Below are 13,601 nucleotides of genomic sequence, written 5' to 3' on the forward strand. Positions count from 1 at the left end.
ATTTTATTTTAAATAAATTTTCTAACTTAATATAATAATAAATTTAAATATCGAATTAACATTAATGATCCGTGCGAATGCAGAGGTCTCTAAATTAGTAAACATTTAAATCGTATATCTATCACTCAACCAAATCCCTGCAACACACGGGTCGGAGTCTAGTCTCTAGTAGTAATAATAAGTTGTAGAAGTAGTATTTTTCTCCTTAAATGAGAACCCCTTCTATTCCAAACCGACTATTTGAATTAAAATTGGAACAAGAAGAAGTATGTAAGAAAACTACTTTATGTGAAGATGATTATTAGATTCTTTTTGAATTAAAATTGGAAGTATACTAAAAACTTTACTAAAAAATTGGAAGTATGTTAATGCAAAGAGAGAGGAATATCCACTTATTTATATATATAATTTTTGAAGTATACTAAAAAATTAAAATAAATTAAATTAACAATAATAAAAGTATAAGATAGAAATTTGTTACCTCTAATTAATCAAAGAAATTACAGTCGATGATGAACACAAAAATAAGTCATTGTTCTATATATCAGTAGCTTCAACTCCAGCAATAAGATCTCGGCAGGGGTGTGCAAAAAATTTGGTTATCCTTAACCAAATTACTAATCAATCCATATCCAATTTTAGTTTGCAAAATCCATTTAAAAAAAACACCAATTATAAACCATAACCACATTTTGTAATTTGGTTTGGAATTGGTTTGAAAATTTAGGCCCAATCTTCAATTTTTTAAAATTCTTTATTATATAATAAAATAATTAATTAAAAGAGGGGTGGAGGACCGGTGGTCAACGCCGGACCACCGGCGGCCGGTGCGGCGGCGCTCCGGCCGGGACGGCGGAGGACGGCGGTTTCCGGTGGACCTCCGGCGACTTTCGCGGTGGCCGGTGGTGGTGCTTGCAACCGAGAAGTAGAACATGTGACTAGTCATCCTATTAATATATGAGTTAGAGAGGGAGAGTGACTTTGAATGGAGTGTCTTTGACGTGTGTACAGTTGAAAAGCAACTAGGGAATAGAGATAAGCATAAGCTAAATAGTACTACACCGATTTGACTAGACAATAGTCCTAATAGTTGAATTCCAATGTGTGCTTGCTTTTGCATATTTCAAGGATCATATAGTACTTAACTTTATATGCATGTGGGAAGAATGTTCGGTGCTTACTATAGCCTACAAATATGACTATATTGAAGTGTCAAGGAATATTCATGGCTTCAGATACGTAGTGTTGATGACACTAAAGTCGACATTAATTGGATAGCACTAGAGTAGATCTACTCTTTCAACCTGAAACAATTAAACACTGCACAAAGACGGAAAACAAATACACCGCATAAAGACGGGACAACCAAATACATCGTATGGAGACAGAAAATCAAAACAAAGAAATATGTGAAAATTAGGGGTGGCAAAGCGGGTCGGCCCGCCCCGTTTAAGCTCGGTCCGCTTAAGCATGCCTAAAAACGGGACGAGACGAGCCATTTTAGGTGACCGAGTCTAAAATCACAGCCCGCCCCGTTTATTGGCGGACAAGCGAGTTGGCGGGTTGGCCCGCCAAATAAAAAGTTTTTTTTATTTTTATTTTGACACTTTGTTAAAAAAATTCAAATATCATTTTAAAAAATGTAAACAAACAAATTTGTGAGGAAAAACTAGCTTATTCAATGTTTGTGAATCCATTTCTAGCTAACATATGCATAAAAAATTCAATTAAAATAACAAAATAAGTATTACGTACGATGAATAAAGATTCAGTACTATATACTATATATAAAATAAAAACTAAACAGAATGCAAAGAAGAAAATAATTATGCCTAAATATCAAGTTTCAACATATTACAAGACAAATGAATAAGGAGTGCAGAATAAATAAATTAATGTCTTATTATCTCATTATAGTATATAGTATGAATCATGCCTTGAATAATTCATCTGCAATATTGTTACAGTATATTGTATAAAAAGTTGTGCTTAAGATGATCTTACACTACACTAGGTAGCTTAATTATAAAAAAAAAAAGTAACTTATACTAGAAATTCGGGGGAAGAACTATGAGTATGAAGAGGCAAAGAAGGAGCAAGTACGAACAATGTAATAAGAGAGTAAAAGGGAATAAGTAATCCTAAATTTGACACCGGTTGTATGAATGAATATTAAAAAAAACCTAAATTTACATTAAGTAGGTGGTGTATTTTATTGGGTTGAGTCGTCTTATTCTATTCGTTACTAAAAAAAAGACATTTTTTATTTTTATGTAACTCGCGGGCCGGTCCGACCCACCATCGTTCCGTCCCGCTTTTTAAGCGAGTTCGACGGGGCGAGCCAACTAGTGGGGTCGAGCTCAAAACTTAGGCTCAACCCGCCAAAAATGACGAGCTAAACGGGCCGGCCCGACGGGTTGGGCCCGTTTTACCACCCCTAGTGAAAATCACACTTATTTATTACTCCCTCCATTCCTAATTATAAGAAAACATTTGCTTTCTAGATACATTGAAAGTTTTATGTATCTAGTACATATTATAGTCTAGGTACATCAAGTTTTGAATGTATCTAAAAAGAGAATCTTTTCTTATAATTAGGACTGGAGGGAGTATAACGAGAAAGAAAAACAATTTGGACCAATTCTAAGTTGGTGTAGGCTGAACCATTTAAATGACATAGCACAGAGGGTTCGATCGAATTCTTGTATCGAAAGTCTTCCTGACAGTGGTCAGGCGGCGTGTCCCCCGAAAAAATATTCAATTCGTGTTTTTTGAATAGTATAACAATCTCCCCCAAAAAAATTAGAATTTTTTGAAAAGGCATAAATTAAATATGAACTTTTTGTATTTTTAGAGTTTAAAAATTTATATTTAATTCGTTTTTTGTTAAAAAATTATAATTTTTTTTTGGAGTGATTGTTAAAATATTCTACACTTTTCTGAAAAATTTCATTAAAAAATATGAAGTTTACCCATGAGTTGATTTAAAAGTAGAGACTAAAAATGTTAATTGAAAATTTTTGGGGGACTAATATTCAAAGAATTTTTTTGTGACTTGATTAAGACAAGTGAGAAGATTTTAGTATATGACATGCACTTACAATAACTTTGATACGTAGTGTTGATGACACTAAAGTCGACATTGATTGGATAGCACTAGAGTAGATCTACTCTTTCAACCTGAAACAATTAAACACTGCACAAAGACGGAAAACAAATACACCGCATAAAGACGGGACAACCAAATACATCGTATGGAGACAGAAAATCAAAACAAAGAAATATGTGAAAATTAGGGGTGGCAAAGCGGGTCGGCCCGCCCCGTTTAAGCTCGGTCCGCTTAAGCATGCCTAAAAACGGGACGAGACGAGCCATTTTAGGTGACCGAGTCTAAAATCACAGCCCGCCTCGTTTATTGGCGGACAAGCGAGTTGGCGGGTTGGCCCGCCAAATAAAAAGTTTTTTTTATTTTTATTTTGACACTTTGTTAAAAAAATTCAAATATCATTTTAAAAAATGTAAACAAACAAATTTGTGAGGAAAAACTAGCTTATTCAATGTTTGTGAATCCATTTCTAGCTAACATATGCATAAAAAATTCAATTAAAATAACAAAATAAGTATTACGTACGATGAATAAAGATTCAGTACTATATACTATATATAAAATAAAAACTAAACAGAATGCAAAGAAGAAAATAATTATGCCTAAATATCAAGTTTCAACATATTACAAGACAAATGAATAAGGAGTGCAGACTAAATAAATTAATGTCCTATTATCTCATTACAACACTACACTAGGTAGCTTAATTATAAAAAAAAAGTAACTTATACTAGAAATTCGGGGGAAGAACTATGAGTATGAAGAGGCAAAGAAGGAGCAAGTACGAACAATGTAATAAGAGAGTAAAAGGGAACAAGTAATCCTAAATTTGACACCGGTTGTATGAATGAATATTAAAAAAAACCTAAATTTACATTAAGTAGGTGGTGTATTTTATTGGGTTGAGTCGTCTTATTCTATTCGTTACTAAAAAAAAGACATTTTTTATTTTTATGTAACTCGCGGGCCGGTCCGACCCACCATCGTTCCGTCCCGCTTTTTAAGCGAGTTCGACGGGGCGAGCCAACTAGTGGGGTCGAGCTCAAAACTTAGGCTCAACCCGCCAAAAATGACGAGCTAAACGGGCCGGCTCGACGGGTTGGACCCGTTTTACCACCCCTAGTGAAAATCACACTTATTTATTACTCCCTCCATTCCTAATTATAAGAAAACATTTGCTTTCTAGATACATTGAAAGTTTTATGTATCTAGTACATATTATAGTCTAGGTACATCAAGTTTTGAATGTATCTAAAAAGAGAATCTTTTCTTATAATTAGGACTGGAGGGAGTATAACGAGAAAGAAAAACAATTTGGACCAATTCTAAGTTGGTGTAGGCTGAACCATTTAAATGACATAGCACAGAGGGTTCGATCGAATTCTTGTATCGAAAGTCTTCCTGACAGTGGTCAGGCGGCGTGTCCCCCGAAAAAATATTCAATTCGTGTTTTTTGAATAGTATAACAATCTCCCCCAAAAAAATTAGAATTTTTTGAAAAGGCATAAATTAAATATGAACTTTTTGTATTTTTAGAGTTTAAAAATTTATATTTGATTCGTTTTTTGTTAAAAAATTATAATTTTTTTTTGGAGTGATTGTTAAAATATTCTACACTTTTCTGAAAAATTTCATTAAAAAATATGAAGTTTACCCATGAGTTGATTTAAAAGTAGAGACTAAAAATGTTAATTGAAAATTTTTGGGGGACTAATATTCAAAGAATTTTTTTGTGACTTGATTAAGACAAGTGAGGGTAATTTAGAGAAACTACGAGTAATAAACTTTAATATAGTAATAATATGTTTGTCAAAAAAAAAAAATAGTAATAATATAATAATAAGTAGTAGAAGTAGTATTTTTCTCTTTAAATCCCCCTTCTATCCCATGTACCCCTTCTAGTCTAACCCCTTCTCTTCTTCGTCTTCGTCATTTCCATTCAAGTACAACCACAAACAGTGTTCTTCATCTTCTTCTTCACGCATTTCCGTAACACAAGGTTATTTCTTCTTTATTATTTTGCCTGTTTCGATTTGAATTCTTCTTCTTCTTCTTGTTAGGGTTTTTATTTAGTGAATTTTGCGGGTGTTTTAGTTTGTGAATTTAGTGTTGGCTTTTAAATTTGGGTGTTTGCTATGAACTATTAAGTTGTTTATCTCTAATTTGGGGGAATTTATTTAGTGAATTTTCCTGGTGTTTTATTTTGTGAATTTAGTGTTGGTTTTTAAGAAGGGGTTAGAAGGGGTTGAGAAACTAGAAGGGGTTTTAAAGCTAGAAGGGGTATCCTTATAGAAGGGGTTCGCCGAAAATATAATATCTGATAATGTGGAAATGTCTAATAATGTGGAGATGCTGAGATTGGTCTTGAGATTGTTTAACTCCTAAAAGATCATCACACTTCAACATTGTTACTGTGCCGCACAAGGTGTTCCTTGGTTATCAGGTAACCTGCAAATTCAAACAACAAAACATCAATTAATCATAAGGCACATTCCGAAGGAAAAAACTCAAGTTCAGCATCCAAACAAACAAATACATGTCTTATGTCAGAACCTTAATACAATCACCAAAAAATGTGTTATGCATTCCCCGTCAATACATAATATTAACACAAACTTTGTTTTACAGTTTTACCCAGATACTAGCTTTTGTGCGCTAATACTCCAAACTGCTCTAATGAAAACATGAATTATCTCGAACAGATTAATTGATGAGCAACTTTTCTATGAAAGAAGTATCTAAAATGATACTTATTAAGTCAGCAGAAATTGAACAAAAAGCAAAAAGATTCATATGGGCAATGTGAGAACTTCAAACATTATGGACAGACATGGGAAATATGTAAGCTAAAAGCAAAATAGTTATGTTCTGTTTGCAGGATAGTTACAAAATCAAGACACTTATACAACAAAGGATGCAAAAGAAACACAAAATAATATTACAAAATGAGATATTGTAGAATATAGATACTTACTGAACAGCGGCAGCGGCGATCCGTGCTCTCTTATTAGCCTTGTAATTGCTCCTTTTGCGTTTTTTTGCACTTATAACATTATCAATAGGAAGTGCAGGATCAGGTTGCTGAAACTCATTTGTTGACTCGGTGGCTTCCGGGGTTGGTTCATGTGTTGGCATCTCAGGTTGTTGAATTGTGGAAACATTTGGGCGAGGCTCAGGATGTACAACTGCAATCTGATTCATATTATCAGTAGCCGAAGGAACAATAATGTCCTTGTCTCTGTCATCCAACAAATGAACATGCTCATGGGACTGTGCAGTATCCTTTACGGGCAAGACATTCAAATGATCAGATAGTCGCTCTGAGTTTCCTGAATTGAATATTTGTTTAGTAAATAAACTGCATACAAACCATTAAATCTAATAATCTATATAAAATTGCAGTAAAGGAATCAAAATGATACCAATTAATGAAAGAATGGCGGAACGAGCAGCTAAATTCTCGGCGTCCCTTTTCCTTCCAGCTGCCTCTCCGACATAACCGGTACCGTTGAAATCCACAGTACATACAAAATATGGAATGACACTTTTGTACTCCACAGTATTATAAAACTACCCGCTAAAAAAAAATACATGACGCTAATAAAAAATAAAACATTAATTATTATTAAATTTATGTTAATTGATATTAAATCTTAAATTTATAATAATCATAAAATTGAGAGTCAAATTTCATCAAATAAAAGTTGAGTATAGAGTGTGATAAGCACAAGTGTTTTGTTTTGTGTATAGAGTATGATACCCCTTCCTCTATAAGGATACCCCTTCTAGCTTCTTAAACCCTTCTAACACATAAACCCCTTATATCTATACCCATTCTAACCCATTAAATGGTATGAATTAGCAAAAAAATAAAAAATAAAAATTGGTTCTATATTTATTACCTTGGAAGGTCTCTGCTCAGATTTGTCCTTTGAGTTGTTTTAGTTCTTTGTGGGCTCGTTTGCCTTCTGCAGTGGAAAAACCAACACTAAATTCACATTGAAACAACAAGATGGCTCAACAAAATAAAACACCCACAAAATTCACTAAATAAAAACACCCGCAAAATTCACTAAATAAATTCCCCCAAATCAGAGATAAACAACTTAATGGTTCGTAGCTAACACCCAAATTTAAAAGCAACCAGAGAAGAAGAAGAAGAAGAAGAAGCAACACGTACATGATTTATAAAATAAAGATTCCTATTTTTTTAAATTCAAATCGAAACAGGCAAAATAATAAAGAAGAAATAACCTTGTTTTACGGAAATGCGTGAAGAAGAAGACGAAGAACACCGTTTGTAGTTGTACTTGAATGGAAATGACGAAGACGAAGAAGAGAAGGGGTTAGACTAGAAGGGGTACATGGGATAGAAGGGGATGATCTTCGGGTAGAAGGGGTGGGTTCGGAATAGAAGGGGTATTTAAAAAGAAAAGGGTAACAGTTATTCACCCACTAACTTAAATTATAATTATTGTTATCTTCTTAACTATCCAGTTGGAAATATTTGTACTTGAATGGAAATGACGAAGACGAAGAAGAGAAGGGGTTAGACTAGAAGGGGTACATGGGAAAGAAGGGGATGATCTTTGGGTAGAAGGGGTGGGTTCGGAATAGAAGGGGTATTTAAAAAGAAAAGGGTAACAGTTTTTTTTTTTTGACGGACGAAAAGGGTAACAGTTATTCATCCACTAACTTAATATTCATAACACTTATTTTTTTTGGTTTTTCACCACCAGTTTAATCTGGTTCGGGAGTCAGTTCTGGCATCAAGTGGTTCCAGCCCCCTCCCGATCGCAGTTGAATATTCATAACACTTAAATTATTATTATTATTATTATTATTATTATTATTATTATTATTATTACTAGTGGCCAAACGGGCGCGTTCCGCGCCCGTTTGTGTGATCTTCGTTTTTTATTCTACTAACAGTGGTTTATTATAAATTTGATTTTTATTTAAACTGATTTGTGTATTTTTAGTATCCGTCAAAATAAAAATTGTAATGAACTGAAATTAAGGTAGAATATTATAATTAAAGAATAATAAACTGAAATTTCTAAATGGCAGATGAAGATGCCAATGAATAAAAAAGCTTGAAAAGAAAATGAAAATTCATCACCACAACTACCAACACTCCGGTCATGATAAGTATAAAGGATAGAGAAATACACATCCATAGAAAGCAATAAGACCATCAACGATGCTGCTTCGGACAATTAAAATTATTTTTTTAAAAAAATAATTACCGATACGTGTCGGATACTTCTCCGATACGCGTATCAGAGAAGTATCGGGAAAATAATATTTTTTTATGATAGAAATGAAGATGAAACTGATACAATCTGTCTTTCCTCTTAAATAGTGATTAATGAATATTAGAGTATGATGTTCTTTATAGATTGACAACCATGTGTTATTTGTGGTATCGATGATTTAAAACCCCTTCTACTGCGATACCCCTTCTAGCTTCAGAGAACCCCTTCTAGCTTCTCAACCCCTTCTACCTACCACCAGAACCCCTTCTAACACATAACCCCTTCTAGTCCTATAAACCCCTTCCATTCACGTGCAAACTGCAAAACAAACTATTCATTTCAACTTTTTTCTCTTCACTCTATCAACTTCATGTCTTCATCTATCATTTTTGCAGATGAGAATACTCTTTTCTGACTATTACTCAATTTTAAATTATAGTATTTGTCTTACCAAAGTTAGAAGACTGATGGTTTTTTTTTGAAGCAGAAGACTGATGGTTCAAAGGCATGTGGCGTCCATTTCTTCACATTTTTACATGAGATAATTTTGCTCACTCTATGCTAGGGACAAAGGAATTGTGTGTGGCTTCAAAATGAATTTTATTGGCTTGTTCATTGCTTAATTTTAATTGGTTTATATGCACAGTTCAATGTTCTATCTTTCCCTTTCTTTTTATGTACTAAGAACACCAACTCAAATTGGATTCTTATCTATCAATTTTACCTTAATTTCATAATCAAATTGCAATTATAAATTTTATCACATTCTCAATTTTGCAAACCCTTACAAATTGGAATCAGAGAATTGAAAAGGAGCAGCAACAAGAGGAAATCAGAGACTAAGCAACAAAAGCATAATTTTACTTAAATCAAAACACTAAACAACCACATAGCAACTCCAATTCGAAATTTACATTTTCCAAAATCACCAACATGCAAAATTTATATGACAGAAACTAATTAATTTATTTATGTGCCAATCCTTTAATGCAAGGCCACTAGTAAGCATTCTCATTCTGCAGATTCTACTGTAAATCAAATTCTACTTCAAACATAACCAAATCATGCATAATCCAATTTAACTTAAAATTCATACTAATATTTCTGTTTGTTGTGGGTATTACAGAGGTTACTATTCAACATCAAGCACCACCATCCAAAATTAAACATAACATACAAAAAAAATGATCAATTTGATGTCAAAGTTCTAAGTTCATGCATCAAAATTGAACACCAACAAAATAGGTTAAATTGTTCTTGATGAACGCTGTTGACGCCCTTGACACCCTCTGGGGGGCATCCAGTGGTGGTCACATTTCTTGACCTTGTCCCTACACAAAAAATTCTATCAGTGGCCTCTATACAAAACAGAAAATTAGATACAACAAAAAGCAATATTCCTAGTAGAAGGAGGATGAGGAGAGGGTTTAAGAGTCCAAAATGAGGATGAGAAGAGGTGGCCATCGAGGTGAGGTGAGTCGCAGATGTTGACGCCAACGACAAATAATAGGTGAAAGTTGAGCTAAGATGGAACAGAGAAGTGTAAGATAGTGAACATGGAGGTGGTTGAGAGGACGTGCTTGAGCTGGAGAGCAAAGGAGAGAGAGGCCGAGCAGTATGTGTTGTTGTTGCTGTCTGTTGTGAATAAAGATTCTAATATGGCATACAAAGTCGTGAGCTGGGAGAGTAGGGTCTGAGCATCTCACTAAGAGAGTCACAAATTAAAGGAGTTAGCATGGAGAGTATATTATGTTTTGTACTATTTAAGAAGCACTAGCTATATTATCACTCACACGTGTTTCAACCTACCAGCAATATATACATGTCATGCATATGATCAACTTGATTATATTCATCACCATAACACCAAATTTCAATAAGCTATCTCTCGCGTAATTCCTCTTTTTATGACATTCACTTTCAACTAAAATCATTCTTTCAGCTTTGAACCATGACTGCAGCAGCACCTATTGCTCGAACAGTTGTTGGAATTATAGGTTGGTCAAGTTTCCTACTAATTTATTTGAAGATGTCAAGAGGTGGAATGACAAATTGTACCTCTTATAAGATGATGGCAAGTTACTAACAAAGTGTTTCTACCTCTCTACAAAAGATGAAATTTTGGGGGCGGAAGTGCTTAGGACATTAAATCAAATACTTAGTGTGCTATTCAAAAAGCGGAAAAATCAAGGAGAACTAGTGTCATCTACATACTATGATGGCAAGTTACTAACAAAGTTTATATGGTAAAGATCAAGGTGCTTAGGAGTTAGGACATTAAATCAAATACTTAGTGTGCTATTCAAAAAGCCGAAAAATCAAGGAGAACTAGTGTTTGAAGCATTCAATCAAACACTTGGTGTTTTTGTTTAAAATCGGTAAAGCAAAGATCAAGGTTGAAGCTGAAATAGTGTTGGGGCATTTAACTAACTTATGAAACACAACTTAGCAACAAACAAATCAAAGCTATGTCCTTTATTTTAATTAAATAAAAGTTAGAAGAAGTGAAGAACAGACCTCACGGAGAAGAAGTCTTTAACATAACGCACTTTGGTAACCTCGTTAAAAGTTAACCACATTTCAACTTCGGTCTTGCCTGCTTCAAAATTAAAATGTTGGCAAGCAAACTGCGCTTCCTCAGAAGACAAACTGCGGTTTTCGACAAGATATTTGAGTGCCGCAGTTAAATCTCTCACAGGATCTGAAAATATCCTTAGCAAGTAAGATAAGCCCTATCTAGAAATAAAAATTAATGTATGACAAGCATCCTTGTACACTGATGTAAACTGTGAGTTGTTACCTGATGATCTCGTTCTCTTGAACTTGCCTAAACTCTTTGTCCCGCTTCTGTTACAGACGATACTATTTCCACCTTCACCTTCTTGATAGCACTTATCACAATCTAGACCCATTACAGATGAGGAAAGCTTTCTTTCTCGATCTGCGGAGGAAAAATTGAAAAAAAATTAAAACATAGCAAATATTCTCAAATCTCTCCACTACTGCTATACAATCAATTATCCCTAACCATAGCAAATATTCTCAAATCTATCCACTACTGCTATTGGAATTTGGGAGGCCTATACTCAACCACAAAAGCTAGCTTGAGAGTTGAGGTTTGCACTACACTTATAAAGGCTATCTTTGCCATATCTCTAGCTAATGTGGGACTTCTAACACACACTCTCACGCCCAGCACTATTGGGCTTGGTGCGTGGAATCAACAACAATGGGTGACCCAAAATATGGGAGGTCTCCACAACAAACAACAAATGGATCTAGGATAGGCTCTGGTACCATATTAGAATTTGGGAGGCCGATACTCAACCACAAAAGCTAGCTTGAGAGTTGAGGTTTGCATTACACTTATAAAGGCTATCTTTGCTATATCTCTAGCCAATGTGGGACTTCTAACAACTTCTATACAGTCAATCATCCCTAATCTTATCTTATTTCCAATTAAATTAAGTTTATAATCCTTCACTTAATAAAATCATTACAAACTGTCATAAGTTTATGGAAAAATTAAATAAACGCTTGTAAAAGAAATTGTTTTCATATACATGTGATGAAATGAGTAAGAGTAGTAGAGTAAATCGACTAACTTGAATAAACATGAGTTTGAGTGTTATTTTCCGTAATACTTGAAATTTGAGACATAGCCTGCTTGGTTTTCTCCTTCTGCAATTGAAATGAGAGAAGATGAACACTGGCAATCCTCACAAGCCCCTACTGTCAGAGGCATATAGCAGACAAAGGAAACAAAGAGCTACAACTATCCCCACAAACTCAAAATCTCGTAAAACTCAGACACACACAAGCCCCTACTGTCCCAAAACGAAAACTATAAATTAATCCCTTCTAGAACCAAAAAAAAAAAATCCCTTCTCAGCTTTTGAGTTTCCAGCCCAGCACCAGAATTGCCATAGACTCAGGGAAATTATTCAATATAAATCTCTACACTTGTTATTCAATAGTAGCTTTTTGTGGTAAAATAATTCAATATAACCTATAGGCCCCGTTTGGATTAGCTTATTTTTAAGTTCAAACTGGTGAAAATTGTATTTTTTTCATAAGCTATTTTATCATAAACTACATTGATGTTTAACTTATAATAATACATAAAAATTGCATAAGCTGTTTGCATAAGCTAAAAAATAAGCTAATCCAAACGGGGCCTAAATCCTACGTCTTAAGAGGGTTTATCGTTTTCGAAAATGTGAACCAAAATAAGTTGCAGATACGAAAATTAAGCAGAAATGAAGAATAAGTTGCAGAAAAGAAGAATAAGTTTTTTTTTTAACTGCAAATGAATTTTATTAAGAGACCCAACTAGGTACAAGAAGTAATTAGTGGCTTTAAGAAAAAATACAACAGATCAAACGCAGAAACCACAAACCAAACACAGAAAACACAAAAACAACACAGCAGCAAAAAAACACAGCCAAGAATGAGTTGGGTTACCTTTGAGAAAGCTAAATCTGAGGTCGTCGGTGGTGGAGGAAGAATGAGAACCGTCAACGGTGGTGGTGGTCGTCGGTGAGATTTGAGAAAAAAGTTGTAGTAATTAGCATTCATATGCCTGAATTGTGCTACTTCACCCCTTGTTTCCTTCTCTCTCCTCTCCCAAATCTTAGCCGTTGGATCAATCTAACGGTTGTAATTTGAAACTCTCAACCTGGAAACCGCCCTTGACTGCGTGATAATGGCGACGGAGAATATGGCAGTGTCTCTTACGTCCGTAGATATTGTATTTAAAATAATTGGTTTTGTCATCCAAAAAAGGTTAGCGGCGCAACTTGTTGCCCGTTTATCTTCCATTCAAATGTAATTATCAAATTATATATAGTTTTATTGAAACTTTTATAAAAATTAGTATATATTTAAGATTTTTGACATATAAGTTAGAAAAAATTAAAATAAACTATAAAATTAAGAGCAATGTTTAATTCAAAAAATGGACTGAGCGATTCAATTGGTTAATCGAGAATCGGTCTCAACAAAAAAAAAATATATATATTCACATAAACAAATATATGTAACTTAAATGATCAAATTGGAACAAAAAAAATTCATCAAGAGATTAAAATGTCTAATATTTATAAATTACGGAACCAAATTAAAATAAAATAATCTTTGTTAAACTTAAAGGCTAAAAAGAAACTTTTATTAAATAACAAAAAAAAGCATAAGATATATGTGCCACTAATCAGCATAACATCTACTACATATGAAAA

General features: G+C 33.9%; 2 protein-coding genes across 2 annotated transcripts; both read right to left on the reverse strand.

The window, feature by feature from the left end:
* Positions 1 to 5,404: 5,404 nt before the first annotated feature.
* On the reverse strand, positions 5,405 to 8,671 carry LOC123922550. The gene is made up of 4 exons (XM_045975258.1): positions 8,618 to 8,671; positions 6,529 to 6,676; positions 6,081 to 6,435; positions 5,405 to 5,554 (listed from the first exon to the last, which is right to left on the reverse strand). The coding sequence occupies exons 1-4, from the start codon at positions 8,669 to 8,671 to the stop codon at positions 5,515 to 5,517; spliced, it is 597 nt and encodes a 198-aa protein (XP_045831214.1). The 3' UTR covers positions 5,405 to 5,514.
* Positions 8,672 to 9,433: 762 nt separating this feature from the next.
* On the reverse strand, positions 9,434 to 13,079 carry LOC123924706. Its single transcript, XM_045977663.1, has 5 exons — positions 12,829 to 13,079; positions 11,970 to 12,045; positions 11,165 to 11,305; positions 10,882 to 11,065; positions 9,434 to 9,695 (listed from the first exon to the last, which is right to left on the reverse strand). The coding sequence occupies exons 1-5, from the start codon at positions 12,940 to 12,942 to the stop codon at positions 9,611 to 9,613; spliced, it is 600 nt and encodes a 199-aa protein (XP_045833619.1). The 5' UTR covers positions 12,943 to 13,079; the 3' UTR covers positions 9,434 to 9,610.
* Between the last annotated feature and the right edge of the window lie 522 nt (positions 13,080 to 13,601).

The sequence above is a fragment of the Trifolium pratense genome, linkage group LG4, assembly GCF_020283565.1.
Source record: "Trifolium pratense cultivar HEN17-A07 linkage group LG4, ARS_RC_1.1, whole genome shotgun sequence".
NCBI classification, from domain to species: Eukaryota; Viridiplantae; Streptophyta; class Magnoliopsida; order Fabales; family Fabaceae; genus Trifolium; species Trifolium pratense.

Bases quoted from the DNA above. Each gene is read 5' to 3' on its own strand.
- LOC123922550 (XM_045975258.1), bottom strand. From the start codon at position 8,671: ATGGAAGGGGTTTATAGGACTAGAAGGGGTTATGTGTTAGAAGGGGTT. The intron at 6,436-6,528 runs GTATCATTTTGA...TATTCAATTCAG, and splicing joins CGCCATTCTTTCATTAATTG to GAAACTCAGAGCGACTATCT. The intron at 5,555-6,080 runs GTAAGTATCTAT...TTGAATTTGCAG, and splicing joins ATCGCCGCTGCCGCTGTTCA to GTTACCTGATAACCAAGGAA.
- LOC123924706 (XM_045977663.1), bottom strand. From the start codon at position 12,942: ATGAATGCTAATTACTACAACTTTTTTCTCAAATCTCACCGACGACCA. The intron at 11,066-11,164 runs GTAACAACTCAC...GGATATTTTCAG, and splicing joins CAAGAGAACGAGATCATCAG to ATCCTGTGAGAGATTTAACT. The intron at 9,696-10,881 runs GTCTGTTCTTCA...TTTTTTGTGTAG, and splicing joins AAAGACTTCTTCTCCGTGAG to GGACAAGGTCAAGAAATGTG.